Here is an 18,760-nt window from a genome sequence, read left to right as displayed (position 1 = left end):
CATTCCTGCCCTCCCCACTGAATTGGGGCTATTGAAGCTCTTTGTAGGGGGGTTAGGCCACTGGTCACGCCCCCAACCAGAGCCTTCGCTGGGCTGAGGGCTCTGCTCTTGGGGGGTGCGCACAGGCCCTGAGGGGGTCAGTCTGACAGTGCTCTGGCCACCAGCTGCTACTCTGGGGGTGTCTGGGACCGAGGACAATCCTGGGTAAGCTGGCTAGGCTGGCATCAGAGAGGGGAGCCCAGGGAAAGGGAATTGCCCTGACCCTTAGGACGGAAGACGCTGGGATGGTGACCCTGCTCATGACCCCCGGCTTGGGGAGGGGTCTGTCTCTTTGCATAGACCACAGTGTGTAGGTGGGGTGCTGCAGGGGCTCTGTGGGTTGTCCTGCCAGCCCCATCAGACTGGAGCGTCCCTAAGGCAGAGTGGTTTCCCCATCAGACTGAGGCCATCACAGGGTATAGGCTGGGTCTCCCCCATAAGACAGGGACAGGGGTGGTTTGAAGCGTTGCCTATCAGACCCAGAGCTCCCCATGCCCGGTCTTTGTCCTCCTTAGTGTTTAACTTGGGAATCGTATCTGGAGAACAGCCTCAGCCTGTGCTGGTGGGTCCCAGCAAAGCCAGGGACTAGCTGACCCCAGAAGAGCCAACGCTTCTCTAGATAAAGCGCCTCCACCCCGTCCCACCTCCTCCCCTCCTGTTTCCCCAAAGCCAGGATCTTCCCTGCCAGGCCCTGGCTGTATGGGCCTACACCTGTCAGATGTGCTTTTTCGGGTATGGGGGAGAGCCGGGTGCCATGAAGCCAGTGAGGGCTGTCACTCTTTGGTGGGTGCTACTGCTGGCGTCCAGGCTGGGGGCCACCAGGAAGGAATCCCTAGAAGAGGCCTTCTACTATGGAACCTTCCCACTTGGTATGTCCACTCCTCCGTTGGTCTGTCCGTCTGTCCATTTGTCTGTCAGATTGCCTACCTTGGCTGACTTGTCAAGGAGTTTGGTGTTTTAGCTTCCTTATAGGTAGGATGGGGAAAATAACTCCATGTAGTTGTTCTGAAATAAAAGAAGTTCCTAACAGAATTTTTTTAAAGTTACTGTATAGATAGTAAATGCAAATCAGAGCTAAAATGGTGCAGATAAATGCTTTTAATGTATTGTGTCTCCCCCCGCCCTCCGCCCTACCACACATGCTCCCACTCCTAGGGAGACAGGGCAGGCTGCTGGGAAGGGGGCTTGCCTTGTGGCCTGGGAGGCACAGCCCAGCGTCCCAGTACTGGGTGGGGAGTGGGAGGGGACTCAGAGCCCAGCTTGGGGTCTCCATTTGCAGGCTTCACCTGGGGCGTGGGCAGTTCCGCCTTCCAGACTGAGGGCGCCTGGGACCAGGACGGGAAAGGGCCCAGCATCTGGGACACCTTCACGCACAGTAGGAAAGGGAATGTGCTTGGGGAGGAGACTGCAGACGTGGCCTGTAACGGCTACTACAAGGTCCAGGTGAGTGATGGGTGTGCATGTGTGTGTATGATTGAGCATCACCTAGGGAGAGTTGGGAGGTGACAGACATGTTGGGGGAACCCGAGTGACAATGTCAACCAAGTGCTCTGCTAAACATCCCCAATCCCAGTGCAGCCGAGCGGGGAGGGGTCGGTGGTGACTGGGGCTTGGGGAGGGAGTGCCAGGATGTGGGAAGGTGGATGAAGGAGGAAAGGAAAGCTGGGCCCGACCTGAGCCAGTGCCTTAGTCTAAGCGATGGGCAGCTGAAGGGCTGAGGCCATGACCCCAGGGCCTACAGGCCACAGTAGCCTGAACCCCTGGTCCCTGCATGGGAATGGGCCTCCTGTGGGGAGAGCGGGACCAGCTCATCCTCTGTCCCTTTGCTCAGCACCCACTTTCCTCTCTGGATTGGGGATCCATCACCCTGATGGATTTCTCAAAGCATCCTCATATCCTGCATTTTACTTGACTCCTGGCATAGCCCCAGGAGGAAGCGGGGGCAGGTGGCGTGACGCCTGTTGCGTAGATGAGGAGTACGTACAGGAGGGGCCTTAGTGGGGTCCGGCTGACCCTGCCCTGCACCCACCCCTGTCTGCACAGGAGGATGTCGCTCTGCTGAGGGAGCTGCACGTCAGCCACTACCGGTTCTCCCTGTCCTGGCCCCGGCTCCTGCCCACGGGTGTGCGAGGTGAGCTAAGGCCACACTACCCCAGCCCGGGAGTGGCCCCTTTTGGCCGTGCTGGCTTTGTGGGGACACCACAGAGTCCTGGGCGGTGAGAACAGCCCATGAGCACGGTTTCCCCAGCAGCAGCTCTCACGGGTTCTGCAGGTAGCTGGGCTCCCAGCAGTAGCTATTCCACCATCTGAGACCCGAGTGCTGGTGGGCTGAGGGTGCCTTCAGGCCTACAGAAAGCTCCAGGGCCCAGGAATAGTGCACTTCAGAAGGTCAAGGCCAAGGTCCTTTCTCATCAAGTCCCCCCTTTTATTTCGCCTTCAGCTGACGGGGTGAACAAGAAGGGAATCCAATTCTACAGTGACTTCATTGACGCCCTTCTGAACAGCAACATCACCCCCATCGTGACCCTGCACCACTGGGATCTCCCACAGGTGAGGCTGCGCAGGCTCAGAGGCCCAAGGGGAGCTCAGCAAGAGGGAGCCCGATCTGGGCACTTGGGGTTGCCAAGGTGGGGGCAAAGGTTGGGGTCTGGGCTCTGGCTCGGGACAGGAAGATGGCAGGGAGTGAAGGAGAAATCTCCCAACTTACCCACGGCAGGGAGGTCCCACTGGTTCAACTGATGCTTGTAATAAGTGGTAAGCACAGATTTTGATGTTTTCCAAAACATTTGGCCTGGAAACGACAACTCAGACTATAAAGAAAGAAGCATCTTTTGAGTAAGAGTTGATGGACTAATAAGCAAGTTTGTTTTGTTTAGCCTTTTCTCCCCCAGGTTGTTAGAACTGTATGTGCTCATATACGAGCGCCCCCTCCCAAGCGATTTCCATAAAGCCTCAACATGCCTAAGAACCTCACAGTTAGACATCACTATTCAAGCAGTTTTTTCATTCGTTCAACAAGGCTCTGTGGTATCACGGCCCAGCTGGCAGAGGAGCCGCTTATGTACCTCTCTGTGACACAGGGTGGTGGGAGGTCAGAGGACGAGACATTGGCTTCAGGGAGGTGATGGGGAGAAGATGGAGTACGATCCGTGCTTTGGAGGGTGGGCCACCTGCCGCCCTCTCCGTGCTCTGTTTGCAGCTGCTCCAGGGCAACTATGGCGGGTGGCAGAACGTGAGCGCGGCCAGCTACTTCAGTGACTACGCCAGCCTATGCTTCGAGGCCTTTGGGGACCGGGTGAAGCACTGGGTCACTTTCAGTGACCCTCGGGTAAGCAAGGCCCCCCTCCAGGTGGCAAAACCCACTTTCCAGGCAGGAGTGTACCCTGTCACTTCTCACGGCTCCCATGGTCCCCACTTGCCGTCCCTGCAGACAATGGCAGAAAAAGGCTACGAGACGGGCCACCATGCACCTGGACTGAAGCTCCACGGCACGGGCCTGTACCAGGCGGCACATCACGTCATTAAGGTGAAGTGGGTCCTTCTGGGAGTGAAGGCTGGGTTCAAGGTGGAAGGGTGGGTCCCAGTGACAGCTGAGCCCACCCCAGGGCCCAAGTCTGAGCCCAGTCCTCTGCCACCTCACCTTAACATGGTCCCCTTCCCTTCCATGAGGATCTATGAGGTAGTGTCCTGCCATCCAGGACTCTGCTGGACACTGCAGCCCAGACGACAGCGTGACTGCTCCCTATAGAGCTTGCAATCTAGCCAAGGGGCTGGAGCACATGCATGTGAAAACTTGTCACCTACAGGTCTAAACTCTTTTGTGAGGAATGGTGACAGGAGGAAGTGGGGGGATGACAGTGAACTAGGGGCTAACACCTTCCGTGACCGAGCAGAAGTAACTGGAGGTTGGTGAAGGACAGCAGCAGGAAGGCGTTAGGAGTGCTTGTCTGATAGCATGGACTTCAAAGGACCTGGAGTTTTTGAGGGAGGAAGGAGAAGTCGTTTGGAAGCAGCAACAAAGAGCAAGGCAGACACTCTCCTAAGGTGTGTGGGGTGTGAGGGGAAAAAATGGCGTCTGCTGGAAAGAGCTGCCGTGGCTGCGGTCTTTAGGGGCAGTCAGGCTCAGTTAGGGCAGAAATTGAGGGGGACACTGAGAGGAGATAACGATGGGCGAATTACAAGGCTATTGGAAAGGCTTGAGAAGCAGGGGAGGGGGTTGGTCACATTCCAGGACATATATGAGGGTCCAGGTGATGATGACTGGGGAACAGGGGTGCGAGGCATGATGGCCCCAATGGACCCTCAACAGAAGGTGGACAATCTGATCAGGCGGGCAGGCAAGGGATCACTGGGGACATACCAGACCCTCAAATTCATGTCAGCGAGAACTTTCCTCAGTTAGGGCAGAAATTGAGGGGGACACTGAGAGGAGATAACGATGGGCGAATTACAAGGCTATTGGAAAGGCTTGAGAAGCAGGGGAGGGGGTTGGTCACATTCCAGGACATATATGAGGGTCCAGGTGATGATGACTGGGGAACAGGGGTGCGAGGCATGATGGCCCCAATGGACCCTCAACAGAAGGTGGACAATCTGATCAGGCGGGCAGGCAAGGGATCACTGGGGACATACCAGACCCTCAAATTCATGTCAGCAAGAGAACTTTCTCATCTCTCCCTATTTGGCTTAGGATTTCTTAAACTGTGAATATTTAAAGGGCAGGGCTCTGAATATATCAGTGGGTCCCTGGGCGAGAATATGGAGAGAAGGCAGGTTGGCACATTTTGGATTCTGTTTCTCAAGACTGTTCCAGATGCTTGGTATTATATTCTCCTAACTTCCTGAGCACCTATGCTGAAAGCACTGCCTAGTTACTACAGAGGACAACCAGGAACGAAACAAGACACGTTAGCAAAAATCTTAGAAACAATAAATAACACAGAGTGGTGGCTTATGTGTTTATGCCAGATTTAGAGCAAGTTTCCTCCACAGCGCAAAGAAAATGGAGGTCAGAGGAAGGGATACTATGGTTTAGGCTAATCAAGGCTGGACTCATGAAAAGGATAGGACTTAAAATGATCTCTAGAGTTAGGAAGGAGAGAAAGGCCACCTTGGGTTGAAAGGGAGGAGAGAAATGAATGAGGCAGGCATCTCTGATGGACTCCTTTCTCTTCCAGGCCCATGCCCAAGCCTGGCACTCCTACAACAACACATGGCGCAGCAAGCAGCAAGGTGAGCCCCCACCACTATGTGCGCTGAGAACAGATGGGTGACCAGAGGAGCAATGTCACTCTGCCTGCCACCCCCTTTTCTTTCTCTTCTTATAAGGTCTGGTGGGGATTTCATTAAACTGTGACTGGGGGGAACCTGTGGACATTACTAACCCCAAGGACATAGAGGCTGCCGAGAGATACCTACAGTTCTGCCTGGGCTGGTTTGCCAACCCCATTTACGCCGGTGACTACCCACAAGTCATGAAGGACCATATCGGTGAGCCACGTCACGTTTTTAAGACTCCAGATACCACAGCAATAGTATTGAGCTCAAGTGAAATGACCAAAAGGCAGGGGGATAGAAGAACACACTGGGTTGGTTTGGGTGAGGCACTCGAGGGATAAGCCAGCTCCCAAAGAATTTACAACTGGTTATTCAAACTGGGAGGGTGGGGGACATCCAAACAAATTCCTAGACCTGGAAATTAAGAATTTCAGAATCCAGGGGAAGAAACTTAGCAATTCTCTAGGCTGCTCTCTTTTGTGTTCTGTTCTCCTGTCTCCTCCCCACTCCACTCCATCCAACTGTAGTGAAGTAGGAGTGAGAAGTCAAAGACACAGTCATGGGTGGAGTCAGTCCTATTGCTGGTTCTTTCTGCCACTTGAGAAATACTTTCCAAGCTCTAGTTTCCACAGTGTCAGAGAATAAAGACAGAGCTCACAAGGCTGTATTAATTTTGATGCTTTTAACTGCCACATAACAGAAAACTCCAAATAAAATGGCTTGAAAAGTAGGAGATTTATCATCTCACCTGAAATCCAGAAAAGGATAATCCACAGCTAATTAATCCAGCCCTCAGGGTTGTCTTTGAGAACCCAGACCCATTCCATCTTTCCACTCTGGCACTTTTAGCTAGCTCATCAGCCACTCCCCAAGGCCACAAGATGGCTGTAGCAGCTCCAGGCATCACCTTTACACATCAACACCCTGAGGCAGAAAAAAAGGGAATAGTACTGTCATATCTGTTTTTAAGAACAAGGAAAATCTTCCCAGGAAACAGCATCTACTCCCAGCTGACTTCCCGCTGTGCCTCAAGGGACAGAACTGTCAAATGCCCCAAGGTGCCCTAGACCACCAGGGCTAGAGAGCCTCAGAGCCTGGGGAGGGGTCAAGACTCCCAGAAAGGATGTGGCCCTTTGGAAGGGGATGAGAAAAGAGGGCATGGAAGAAGACAGGCATGGGTCTATTGGGTACGCAACCAGCAGTGTCTGGCCATAGGAATCTAAATATATAACTGTGATTTAGAGGTATCAGCCCACACCTCCCTAAAAAAGACAAGGATGACAGTGAAATAGGCTATATATCATACGTCAAGGCTATTTTAGATGTCTGACTAAGAATGTTTCAACATTTCAAAAATTTCCCTTTCTAAAGTACCATTTATCAAGACTTGTCTGGAATAGGAGGCAGCAAGTTCTAATTCCAACTCTGCCACTAACCAGTGAGTGATTCTAAGCAAGGTGCTTCACCTCATCCTGTCTCAGTCTTATCACCTAAAAATGAAGGGATTAGACAAAATAATCTCTAAAAATCTTTTGACAATAACCAGTTCTGTGACATGTGCTGTACACATGCACTCAAAATCTTGAGAATGGTTTCCTCAAGATGCCTAAGGAAAAAGCCCTCACAATGGGACAATGCCCATATGGAACATTCCTGCAGACACACCCCATCATTCACATGCTGTTTGCTCTCTTGGGACCCTCAGAGGCCACTGCAGGCGCTACAAGATTGTACTAAAAAGCCAAATTGATTACCTATCATAGAAAAATTCTTGGGCTTAAAGCCAATAATCCCAGACCCCACCAACTCCAACTCTATGATAATTCAAGTGGGAACAGGGCTCAATTTTTCCCTTATACCATGTGGAAAGAAGGATCCTTTAAGTAGTTTTTTCTTTTTTTTTTTTCTTTTGTTTCAGCATTATTAAGTATAACTGACAAAGAAAACAGTTAATATTTTCTTTAGTAGTGAAAGCATTCTGCCTGAAATCTCATTCACAAATTACTTCCAGGCATCTCAGAAGCACCCCTTCATTCACAATAAATATATGAAGAAAGGTAATTCTAGACGAGTGCTGTCCAATAGAACTTTTGGTGATCATGGAAATGTTCTGCATGTCCTCTATCTGTGCTGTTCAATATGATAGTCTGTAGCCATTTGTGTCTATTCAAATTCAAATTAAACAAAATTAAAAATTCAATCCTTCAGTGTGACTGAGTTGAAGCTGCAGTCACATTAGCCATATCCCAGTAGCCACATATGCTGAGTGGCTACTGTAGTAGACACTACAGTGACAATTCCTGTGGTTTTTCTCAAGTTACTACATGTAACTGAAAGTAATAACATGCTAATAATTTAAAGGAATTTAATAATGCAATCTTTTCACTCATTTAATCTAAGCCAGCAGTCTCTTTGGAAACATTTTTAGGGCTACATTTTAGATCAACTCATAAAAATGTGACTTCTCTTTATACATTGATTTTAAACTTTTTTTGCATAGATTATCCAAGGACATGTTTCACAATGTTTTGAAGTATAAAAAAGTGAAAAAAGTTAAGCTTCCTTCCCTCCCCCACCCACTGCTCCTATCCTCCCCAGAAGGAAGTACACTTCCAGAGATGCATTGTGCACGTGTGAGCAAGAACACTGCTGCTCGGTATGTGCATATACTTGCATGTACTGTATGTACGCAACACTCTGCATCTTTGTTTCACTTGAGCATCCGCCTTGGCGCTCGTCCTTGTTGTGTATGAAGCACTGCCTCATTCATTCTCATGGCCGCACAGTGTGGTACTGATGGATATCCCATCGTGTTTTTAACCAGTCTCTCCTGACAGACCTTCAGGTTGCTTCTAATCTTTTGCTACTCAATCTGTAATGAAGATCCTTGTACATACATCCTTTTACATGAGTAAAGTGTAGGATAAGCAGATTTAGAATTGGTCGGTGAAAGGACACACACTTTTACAATTTTGAAAGATAGGACAACATTGCCCAACACAGAGGTGATGTTAGCTTACACTACAAGGCCTGAACGTGACCGTGTCTCTCCCCATGCTACCACTGGCCTCCAGTTCCCTTCCCAGAGGCAAGCAAAATTACCAATTTTTGATGTAAGGAATAACCTAGTTCTTTTTATCCAGATAGCTACACAATGGTCCACACACGTTACTGAGTAATCTGTGAAAATATTACTTTTAAGCAATATAAACTTAAAAATTTTTGGCTAGCATTCAAATGTCAAAATTCCAGTTTGAAAGGCTAAGGTCATAATTTCCACACAGATGAATTCCAAAGCCCAGGATCTGGATAACAGCTTTCATGTCAACATGCCAGTATCATCATGGTATATGACAAGAGAATGATTGTGAGGAAATAAAACTTGGTTAAATTCTATTTTCTTCTCTCATTAGGAAGAAAGAGTGCAGAGCAAGGCCTGGATATGTCGAGGTTACCGGTGTTCTCACTCCAGGAAAAGAGCTACATTAAAGGCACATCTGATTTCTTGGGATTAGGTCATTTTACGACTCGGTACATCACAGAAAGGAACTACCCCGCTCGCCAGGGGCCCAGCTACCAGAACGATCGTGACCTAGTTGAACTGGTTGACCCAAACTGGCCTGATCTGGGGTCTAAATGGCTACATTCTGTGCCATGGGGATTTAGGAGGCTTCTCAACTTTGCTCAGGTGATTATTACATTAAGCTAAAGGACATTTTTTTACCTGAATTCATGTTCTTATAGTATAAGCTCAGGTGCCTATATTTTAAAGTTAATTTAAAAACCCAGTTACTTATACTTCAGAAGCTCCTCGATATAGGCCTTAAAGAAAGACTAAAAAAGAAAGAAAGAAAGAAAACAACAAAAAAGACTAAAGTGGACTTCTCTAGTGGTCCAGTGGTTAAGACTCGGTGCTTCCATTGCAAGGGGCACGGGTTCGATCCCTGGTCAGGGAAGTAAGATCCTGCATGCCGCACGGCATGGCCAAAAAAAAAAAAAAAAAAAAAAAAAAAGATGAATGCCTACTGTGAATAATCATATATATAGATCATATACATGGTTGTTATACATTATATAAATTATATTCATGTAATATAACATGCACATATTTCATATGATTATATATATGTATATATATATAAAATATACATGTTTATATATAAAACTTTAAAATTCTTATCTCATATTTAGTTATTTGCTGCTCTTCTCACCTGTACTGGAATATGTGGGAAAGAACAAGACCTGAAGCATATTTTCTCTAAAATGATGCTTTGTCAAGAAATATATTCTTCTATATGAACTTGCCTCCTGCCTACACTCACCTCTAAATAAACATGTTAAGTGGCGTCTACTAAACGCTAAACACACCCAGTTAGAATATGGCAGCCTTCAATATGTGTTCCCATGATTCCTTTCAGACTCAATACGGCAATCCACCCATATATGTGACAGAAAATGGAGCATCTCAAAAACTACACTGTACCCAATTATGTGATGAGTGGAGAATTCAATACCTTAAAGGATACACAAATGAAATGCTAAAAGGTGAGATACAAACGGTCTTCACATATCTTTCTATTTAACTTGGGCAAAATCTGATAATACACGATTGACTAAAACATGTTTCTAAATCTCATAGATGAAAACATTTAAGATTATCTTCGCAATACTATTTTTCCAAGAAAATGAAATATATTAAAAATGGAATGTCTTTGCAGCTATCAAAGATGGTGCTAATATAAAAGGGTATACTTCCTGGTCTCTGTTGGATAAGTTTGAATGGGAGAGAGGATACTCAGATAGATATGGATTCTACTATGTCGATTTCAACAAGAAAAATAGGCCACGCTATCCAAAGGCTTCAGTTGAATACTACAAGAAGATTATCACTGCCAATGGGTTTCCCAATCCTCGAGAGGTAGGAATAATTATCAGTGTTACTCATTCTGGATTTTAGAAGAGCTAGGCAGCTGGGGTGTAGAGTTTGGCAAGTGGGCCTGTTGTTTCTTCCCCTTTCACCACCTCTCTGCTTATTTGCTTAGAATGGGGTAAGGACACTGTAAAATGCAATCCTAGCACACAGAGCATTAAGGGCAGACTAGGGTTATGCAGGAGTCCTGTTTACTTTAGGTTATGACAGTCAACAGAAACTGTGATTTAAATGTTATCCTAAATGTTGTATCTTAATGCAAACAAATACCACCTATTCTTCAACATACATGAAAAGTTAAGTAAATTGAATATATAATGACCGCATAATCTTCACTTCTTTTCCCACCAAATTGTACAGTGATACAAATGCACTGGTTCCAAAATGAGATTGAAAGTAACAATAAAAAAAATCCTTTAAAACCTCCCATTTTCAATAACCTACAAATTTTTCTATCAGCTCTCTATTCTGTATGCTGCTGCACCTAATGGCAGGGAATATAAGTTGTAATTTAGAGTGTCTTAATTAAAAAAAAAAACCTCATTTGTTTATCAACATTCTTTAGAGTGAGCCTAGTGGGACTATAAGTAGAAGCAGTAACTGATAACTATCAGGTATTCACTAGTTTTGCATTACTAGAAAAGACAGTAATTGCATTATTAGAAAAAGAGAGCTAGATTATAAGTTCAAGAATAAAAACTGTTCTTTGGCTCCCTCACAATGATGCACATAGGCATTCAATAACTATTAACTGATTTAAACTACGAGCAGATTAAAAAAATATATTTCTTACCCCATATTATTCCAAACATGATTTCAAACAGCAAAAAACTAGTTTAAGACAACTTATCAAGTGGGTTTTTATTAGGTGGAAAGTTGGTACCTCAAAGCCTTGGAAACTTGCTCTATCAACAACCAGATGCTTGCTGCAGGTGAGTTTAATTCTTTGATAATTAAATCATGTAATTACGTATGTAATGGTATTACCAAAATCTCAAAATGTGGACCCACCTTAAGTCTTCCAAAACCACATGATTAGAAATGGACTTTCCTTTACTTTGAAGCAATGTCAAATTTCTATCAGCACTTAAAATATGTTTTAAAAATCTACCATGAGGGCTTCCCTGGTGGCATAGTGGTTGGGAGTCCGCCTGCCGATGCAGGGGACGTGGGTTCGTGTCCCAGTCTGGGAAGATCCCACATGCCGCGGAGCTGCTGGGCCCGTGAGCCATGGCCGCTGAGCCTGCGCTCCGCAATGGGAGAGGCCACAACAGTGAGAGGCCCGCGTACCGGAAAAACAACAACAACAACAACAACAAATATATATATATATATATTTATATACCATGCAAAAGAAATATCTACTCTAGTTTGATTCTGAATCATACTGTAAATTTATAAATCTACTATTTATAAATTTATCTACTCTAGTTTGATTCTGAATCATACTGTAAATTTATAAATCTACTATTGTGTTATAGTGGGCTTTGTTGGAAGGAGGGAGAAATTCAACCATTATACCAAATGGAATGAAGAAAAATCAAACACTCTATAGATATTATATTCACTCATTCAGCAAGTAATTATGAAGCAGTCACTATTGACTCAAGGGTGTTTTAAGCCCTGGGATCATAGCAATAAACAAGGTCCCTGCTCTCACAGAAGGCATTTCTAATGCAATAGGATCTAAAAGGATCAGAGATGTAGAATAACCAGGATGTAACCATGCATCAAGAAATGCCAACGCATATCATTTGTTTCTTTGAATTTTGTCTTTCTCTCTATATAAGGGCAACCAGAGAAATACACTTCCTGTTTTAATGAATTCATCTTCCATGTGGTATCAGAGGTGGAAAATGCTAGACCAAATCCTACCAATTCAACTATTTTTACAGGCCAATATACCACTGTCCCCTCCCCCCTCATCTAAATAATCAGGCAAATATTAAAGATGTATATTCCATTAAACTAAAATAAACTTAATGTAGAGACATGATGTAGAATTTACTGTTGAGCCCGTGAGCTCCATGAGAATTGGGCCTGTGCCTTATTTATCTCGGTAACCAAGGGTGCCTGGCACAAAACTTAAAAGCAGGTATTTCGTAAATGTCCACTACAATGTTTACGCACATGAAATATGCTTATCATTTAACTCTTAAAGACTGTTTAGCTGTGTTAAGAATGACGATAAAAATTTTCAATGCAGAAACTCCTATACCTCTTAAGATATACAATAAACATTTTTCAAAGGATGCAAATGTTTTCCAAGGAATTTTCTTTCCTAAATCCCCCCAAAGAGAATTATAGAAACTGAGGAATTTGGCTGCTAATATTCTGAGTAAGCACTAGCATTGACATACATTTAGACTTTATTACAGTACCTATGGAAGAACCAGATTTAAGCATTCTTAATCCATATTTTCTGAAATATCTTACAAAGCCCTCACATAATTTTTTTATAACATTTACCAGGTTCTCTTTTAGAGCAAATGAGAATAATTAGCAAGTGTGATGATGCCATTTTCCAAGTTTATCCAGACAACTGAAGCTTTCAGGATGAAGCTGCATTCGCCAAAATGACCACATTCTCATCTGCCATGTTGCTCTCTCCCCCTCCGCAGAGCCTTTTCTAAGTTACATGCAGATCATGACGGAGATCATGGTACCTACAGTCTGCACCCTCTGTATACTAATCGCTGCAGTTCTCCTGATGCTTCTGCTGCGGAGCCTGAGCTGAGACAGGGTCATCCATTTTGTAGCTGCATCTTTCACAGAGAACCTTTGGGATCTTCTTCAGGATCTTCCTCCTTTTTCTCCTTCGAAGGTTTACATACATCTGTTTTCAGGTTCTGTGATAATTACCTTCCCACCACCTCTCTCTCTCTCTCTTTTTGGCTTGAGCTGATTGAAGAATTAGAAAATAAAAATAAGCGTAAATGAAATAAAAATCACCTGTAATCTTACCCCTCTCAAAGTCAATGTTAATATTTTGATGTATATTATGCATTGATTTTCATTTTGCAAAAAGGGATCACAGTGCACAAACTGTTTTGTAACTTATCTCATTTTAAAATCTGTCTGGAAATATTATTTTAATGTAGAAATGATTGCCACATTAGCACTGCCCTACACATGATGGACAAAGTCAATCCTTTAGATATAACAGTTCTTTCAGACTGTAAATCCTATCAGGCAACCATGAAAAAGCATTAGGTGGGTACCAAGTAAATGAGCATATATATTTTTCTAAAAGAAATTTTCTTATGCTAAATTAATATCCTTTACTCAATGAAATACCTCAAAGAAATATTATATATTGATTAATTTATATATCTTCTCTGTAACTAAATATTCTGTTTGTTCTAAGTCCATTTTATTCTTAACTATGCTAAAATGCTAAAATTAACATCCATCTATTTGGGTACAAAACACAGCTTAAGAGAAAGAATGACGTTAGGCATTTTATTCATTATCTGATTCTACTTAATGTTGTTTGTGAAACACAAAAACAGTAAGATCGTAGAAAAGGCTATTCCATTAATTCTTTTGGTTAATACTACCTCAAGTTAAACATTTTAAAAAGGGTATCTACATCTGGGACTTAGTCCTACAATTGGGCTGGGTTACAACTGTTTTTAACAAAACTTTGCTTTCAGTGTCAAATTGGCATGCCTGTTTAGGGTTTTTCTCTTCCATCAATGGTTTTGAGACCAAACTCTCCTTCTACTATATATACAGATTTCAAATGCAAAGACATTACCACTCAAAAAAATATTTTTCATTTCTCTGGTTTTAGGATTAAATTGTCAGTTGATTACAGAAGGTAGAAAGGAAATTAAAGATGTGCACTGCTCAGTAACACCTGGTAAGCCTTTTATGTGATTACTAATAATCCATATTCCAAATGTATTAAATCAGCATTTATGTTGTAGAAAGAAAAAAAGAAAAAAGTAAGGTATTTAAGACATTATAAAGTATTTGCAGAGAACCAAAAGTGAACATACTACCTTACAGAGGGCCCCATCAGCACACTTCACTTGAAGTGCACCTGGCTGCAGGTAACCATGTTAGTAAACGATATCCTTTCTTCCAGGCTACCGTTTAATGTTAATTCAGAAAAATCTATAACCAGAGAGAGAGATCAGAATTGAATTCATCAACAATTCATTGAATTGTTTTTCTGCTAAGTTACTGCTGAATTTTACAACAATCAAGAGGTAGTCTGAATGATGTGTCTTCTACTTTAAAAGAACTTGTTAGACAAAAATCAGCAAAGACAATTCCTTTTAATAGTCAACCCTCTTGATGCATTGAAAACATGACCAAACAAACTAAAGTAGATTTTTAAAAATTATATATTCAGGGGGAATTCCCCAGCAGTCCAGTGGTTAGGACTCCACACTTCCACTGCTGGGGGCCCAGGTTGGATCCCTGGTCCAGGGAACTAAAATCCCACAGGCTGCACAGTGCAGCTCCCCGCCCCTCCGCCAAATTATATATTTTTAACTTGGTAAGCTACTGCTCTATTTTTTAATGCCTCCTCCACTACAGTTAAATATAACTGTCTTCTTCCAATTGTAATATATATTTCAGAAAACATTTTCTACTTAGGATTTATAGTCTTAGGGCTAGACACATATCCATTTTTTTCTCCTGAAGATTGTTGTATTTCAAAATCAAATGATACAATTAACATTTAGATGAGATCATGTCCACTTCCTTGTGGGTCAACATTTTGGTTTCCATATTCCCACCATTACCAGCAATCATTTGCTGAGCACCCACTGGGTGAGCAGCACTCTACTGGACACTGTTTTTCTCCCCCATTAACTCCAAGTCATTATTCTCTTTTCCCAGGGCAGCTAAAAGTACACTTTTCTCTCTTCAGTCTTCCTGCTTTTGATGTCAACTGTTTTACTCAAGAGCATCATACCGTTAGGTATCTTGAAAAGCTAGTATTTGACCTAAGTGCTCAGTCCAATGAAATAGAAAGTCTAACTTTGTAAATGCCTATGATCTTTGGCCAAAAATAAATGATTATTGGACTTGAATATCTACAACTGAGGCTTTGTTTGAATAATCTATGACTTTTACAAATGAAGTCCTCCTTTAACAGTGGGTCTTGGTTTGGGCCAAAGGTCACTGAATAATTTCTAGACAAACACATCAAGAATACATAATGGGTAGAAGAGGTTATGAAGTTCAAGTCAAAATGGAGTATGAGTGTGTTTCCAAGCACGTAAATATATGATTTCATAAAAATTCCTTATTTTCATAAAAGGAGTCACTGGACCAATACATTAGCAAATAGTTTTAACTCTAACATTCAAAACAACTTTCATTCTTTTTTGAAGCAACCTGCATTAAAAAGACTCTAAAAAAACAAAAAAGACTCTAGAAGATAGGTTCCGTATACTTCACTTATTCAGCATCATTGGAAAAGGTGTTTAATCTTGTATTAATCTCCTAATAGGTTTAATCTTAAGATAATAAAATTTATTTTAAAATGGCATTTTTGAAAAATGCATCACATTTATTCATGTCTTTTAAACTTTTAAAATCATAACACACATGTCTTTAAGAAAAAAAACCTGAAACAACAAATATAGATAAAATAAAATGTTTAAACTGGTGGTCTTCAACCTTCGTTGCACAATGAAATCACGTGGAGAACTTTAAAAGTTCTGATGTCCAGGCTCTACCTCCAGCGATTCTGAGTCACTTGGTCTGGGTATTAGGACTTTAAAGGCTCCCCACATGCTTCTAATGATCAAAGCTGAGACCCACCCCTGCCCTCATCATTCCACACCTCAGGGTTGAGCTTTAGTTGCCTCCTTTCAGAGGTTTTTCTATGGCCCAGGCCCATGTTTTTGCTACCGTAAACAACACTGCAATTAGTGATCTGGTCCACAGGCCTTTTTGCACATGTCTGGTTATATATGTGGAATAGATTCCTATTAATGGAACTGGTGGTCCAAAGAATATATTCTTTAAAATTCTGGTGAATATCACCCTCCACAAAAGCCATACAACTTTACACTCCATCCAGCAGTGCGTGAGGTTCCCCCAAATCCCAGCCAGCACTGTGACACCAAACATGTTGATCTCTGCTAATCTGACAGGTGAAAGATGGTATCTACAGAATATAAATTTGCATTTCTCTTATTATAGGTGGGGTTGATCACCTTTTGCTTTTAAGATGTCATTTAAATTTCCTTTTTGGTAAACAGTTCATATTACTTGCCCATTTTTTTCTACTGAGTTATTAATACTTTTCTTACAGATCTGAAAGATCTTTATATACTAGAGAATGTAGCCCCTTTTCTGAACATGAGCTGCAAATTTCTTTTCCTAGTTTATCATTTGTCTGTTGCTTCGCCTCTGGTACTTTTTGCCACGCAGAAATTTTTTTATTTTTATACAGTTCATTTTCAATCTTTTATAGGCTCCAGCTTTTATATCACACTTAGAAAAGATAGCACGATCTTAACTGATGGTTCTCAGGAAAATTTGGTTTCTTTAGGACTTTTACAGTTCAGCCATATGAATAGAGAAGTTCCCATTATGCCTGAATCAAAATATACTGGGTGGGGAGAATAAACAATTTCTGGAAATAATTTTGCAAAATATCAAGCACTACAATAGGACTATTTGTATTCCCAGCTTTCAAATACCCTTCAATTCTGTCTTAAACTATCAGATTTTATTTTGGATAATCCTTGCAATATTTGAATCAGCCATTTAAGACTTATACAAATAAGAGATGACAGCCCCACACAATCCATGTGCATAAAGATAACAGTTTTATAGGTACTTACGGAAGGAGGTATAATTAACTGGTGGGTCAGCTAATTATACCAGGGGCAAAAAGACATTCTTTGACACACATAATCTTTGATACAATACTAGAAATCTCAACCCTTATTCCTGCCACAGAGAAGGTATTAGAGCAGAAATATCATCACTGTTTTAAACGGTGCACAAAAGTGTGAAGTATGAGCTGGCATTTCCATTTTATAACCTATTTTCACACCTACGTCCCTATTGCTTGGTGTCTTTTAATAAAATTTCCTCTAGCTAGGATAATGAGAAAAAGCACTCTTTCATGTTTTTTTTTTCCCCCAGAATAAATAGGTTTATACCTAGAGTTCAGGAAAATTATTTAAAACTAGGCGCAAGAGCTCTAATAATAATCTCTACTATAAACTTAGTTTATTTTCTATTGGAATAATTTACGTAAATAGACTACAAACCATCTCTACCAGGTCTGTGAAAATTCAGATGATCTACAGGTGGGCTGTCACTCAGTTGCCAAACTGTTTTCACCTTCTTTTGACCACTGTTTATTTCCACTCTCCATTTCTGTGGCTTCTCACTAAGGAAAGAAAAAAAAGCAAAGAAAAAAACCCAATCCAATTCTTTCTATAGGCACATAGTGAAGTCCTTCTGTGGTAAGCACTGAGGAAGAAGCGGTGGAGAGGTCACAATTCCCACCCTCAAGAAGCACAGTCAAAAGAGGGAGAGAAACAAGAATGTAAATGATAACAAATTGGTGCAGCCATTATGGAAAACAATATGGAGCTTCCTTAAAAAATACTAAAAATAGAACTACCATATAATCCAGCAATCCTACTCCTGGGCATATATACAGAAAAGACGAAAACTCTAATTCAAAAAGATACATGCACCCCAATGTTCACAGCAGCACTATTTACAATAGCCAAGACATGGAAGCAACCTAAATGTCCATCGACAGATAATGGATAAAGATGTGGTGCCTGTATATATACATACATACATACATACATACATACACATATATATACACACACACACACACACACACACACACACACACACACACACACACACACACACACACACACACACACACACAATGGAATACTACTCAGCCATAACAGTATGGGCACAGTATGTATCACTGATGATAGATGATACTGACATATCTCTCAGATACCCTGGGCCAGGGTTCTGGATTCCTTGACCTAGAGAATAGGATTCAGTGAGGCAGACCTTTGAGCCCATGTGACTACAGAATTTGCTGATGACATAATTTTACACAATAACAGTAGGAAATTTTATCTCTCTTTTCAGTAGTTTAATATTGTTTCATACCGTGTACATAAGTGTTCACTCACCCAGTTAAAAACACTGGGTAAACCAAATTTTTATATAGACTACCCTTGCCATATGTTGCTTTTCTCCCCCTTAAAATATACAGTTTAAATCCTTAAAAATTCATGCATAGTACTTTGACATACCTGGGGTCTGTCTGTTCTTCTCTCATCCACAAGGGATAAACAAACCTACCAGAGCTTGAATGTGATTTATTTTAGGGATCAACCCAGGGAAGGGAAAGCCCTTGGGATTTTTTTCTTTTTAAACTATTCACCAGTTAGGTAAATTAGTTCACTAAGGTAAAAAGCATTCAGAGATACAAAGATAGGAAGCTAAAGGAAATATAACACTGTGCCACTTGGGGCTCTGAAATTG

The 18,760-nt window shown here is 42.4% G+C and overlaps 2 protein-coding genes across 3 annotated transcripts in view; one reads left to right on the top strand and one right to left on the bottom strand.

The window, feature by feature from the left end:
* The first annotated feature begins 793 nt into the window (after positions 1–793).
* Positions 794–13,207, top strand: LCTL (lactase like). Its single transcript, XM_007448130.1, has 13 exons — positions 794–908; positions 1,319–1,482; positions 2,083–2,170; positions 2,480–2,589; positions 3,239–3,367; positions 3,470–3,565; positions 5,217–5,271; positions 5,368–5,529; positions 8,730–9,004; positions 9,735–9,861; positions 10,035–10,234; positions 11,115–11,178; positions 12,868–13,207. The coding sequence occupies exons 1-13, from the start codon at positions 794–796 to the stop codon at positions 12,981–12,983; spliced, it is 1,701 nt and encodes a 566-aa protein (XP_007448192.1). The 3' UTR covers positions 12,984–13,207.
* Positions 12,598–18,760, bottom strand: part of ZWILCH (zwilch kinetochore protein) — a 38,804-nt gene continuing 32,641 nt past the window's right edge. Inside the window, exons 17-19 of one of the 2 annotated variants that reach the window (XM_007448131.1) lie at positions 17,509–17,621; positions 14,254–14,368; positions 12,598–13,147 (exon numbers count right to left, since the gene is read on the bottom strand). In XM_007448131.1, the coding sequence (XP_007448193.1) occupies positions 14,280–14,368; positions 17,509–17,621 (202 nt within the window). In that variant the 3' untranslated portion in view covers positions 12,598–13,147; positions 14,254–14,279. Of the gene's footprint in view, positions 13,148–14,253; positions 14,369–17,508; positions 17,622–18,760 lie in introns of those variants that run through there. The other variant, XM_007448132.1, reaches the window with a different exon arrangement.

Source organism: Lipotes vexillifer, unplaced genomic scaffold, assembly GCF_000442215.2.
Source record: "Lipotes vexillifer unplaced genomic scaffold, Lipotes_vexillifer_v1.1 scaffold713, whole genome shotgun sequence".
Classification (NCBI taxonomy): Eukaryota; Metazoa; Chordata; class Mammalia; order Artiodactyla; family Lipotidae; genus Lipotes; species Lipotes vexillifer.
Note: the sequence above shows the minus strand (reverse complement) of the source record. Positions and strands in the feature narration are given on the sequence as shown.

Excerpts from the sequence above, each read along its gene's own strand:
- LCTL (XM_007448130.1), top strand. The coding sequence starts at position 794 with ATGAAGCCAGTGAGGGCTGTCACTCTTTGGTGGGTGCTACTGCTGGCG. Across the intron at positions 2,171-2,479 it reads CCTGCCCACGGGTGTGCGAG|CTGACGGGGTGAACAAGAAG; the intron begins GTGAGCTAAGGC and ends TTTCGCCTTCAG. Across the intron at positions 3,368-3,469 it reads TCACTTTCAGTGACCCTCGG|ACAATGGCAGAAAAAGGCTA; the intron begins GTAAGCAAGGCC and ends CCGTCCCTGCAG.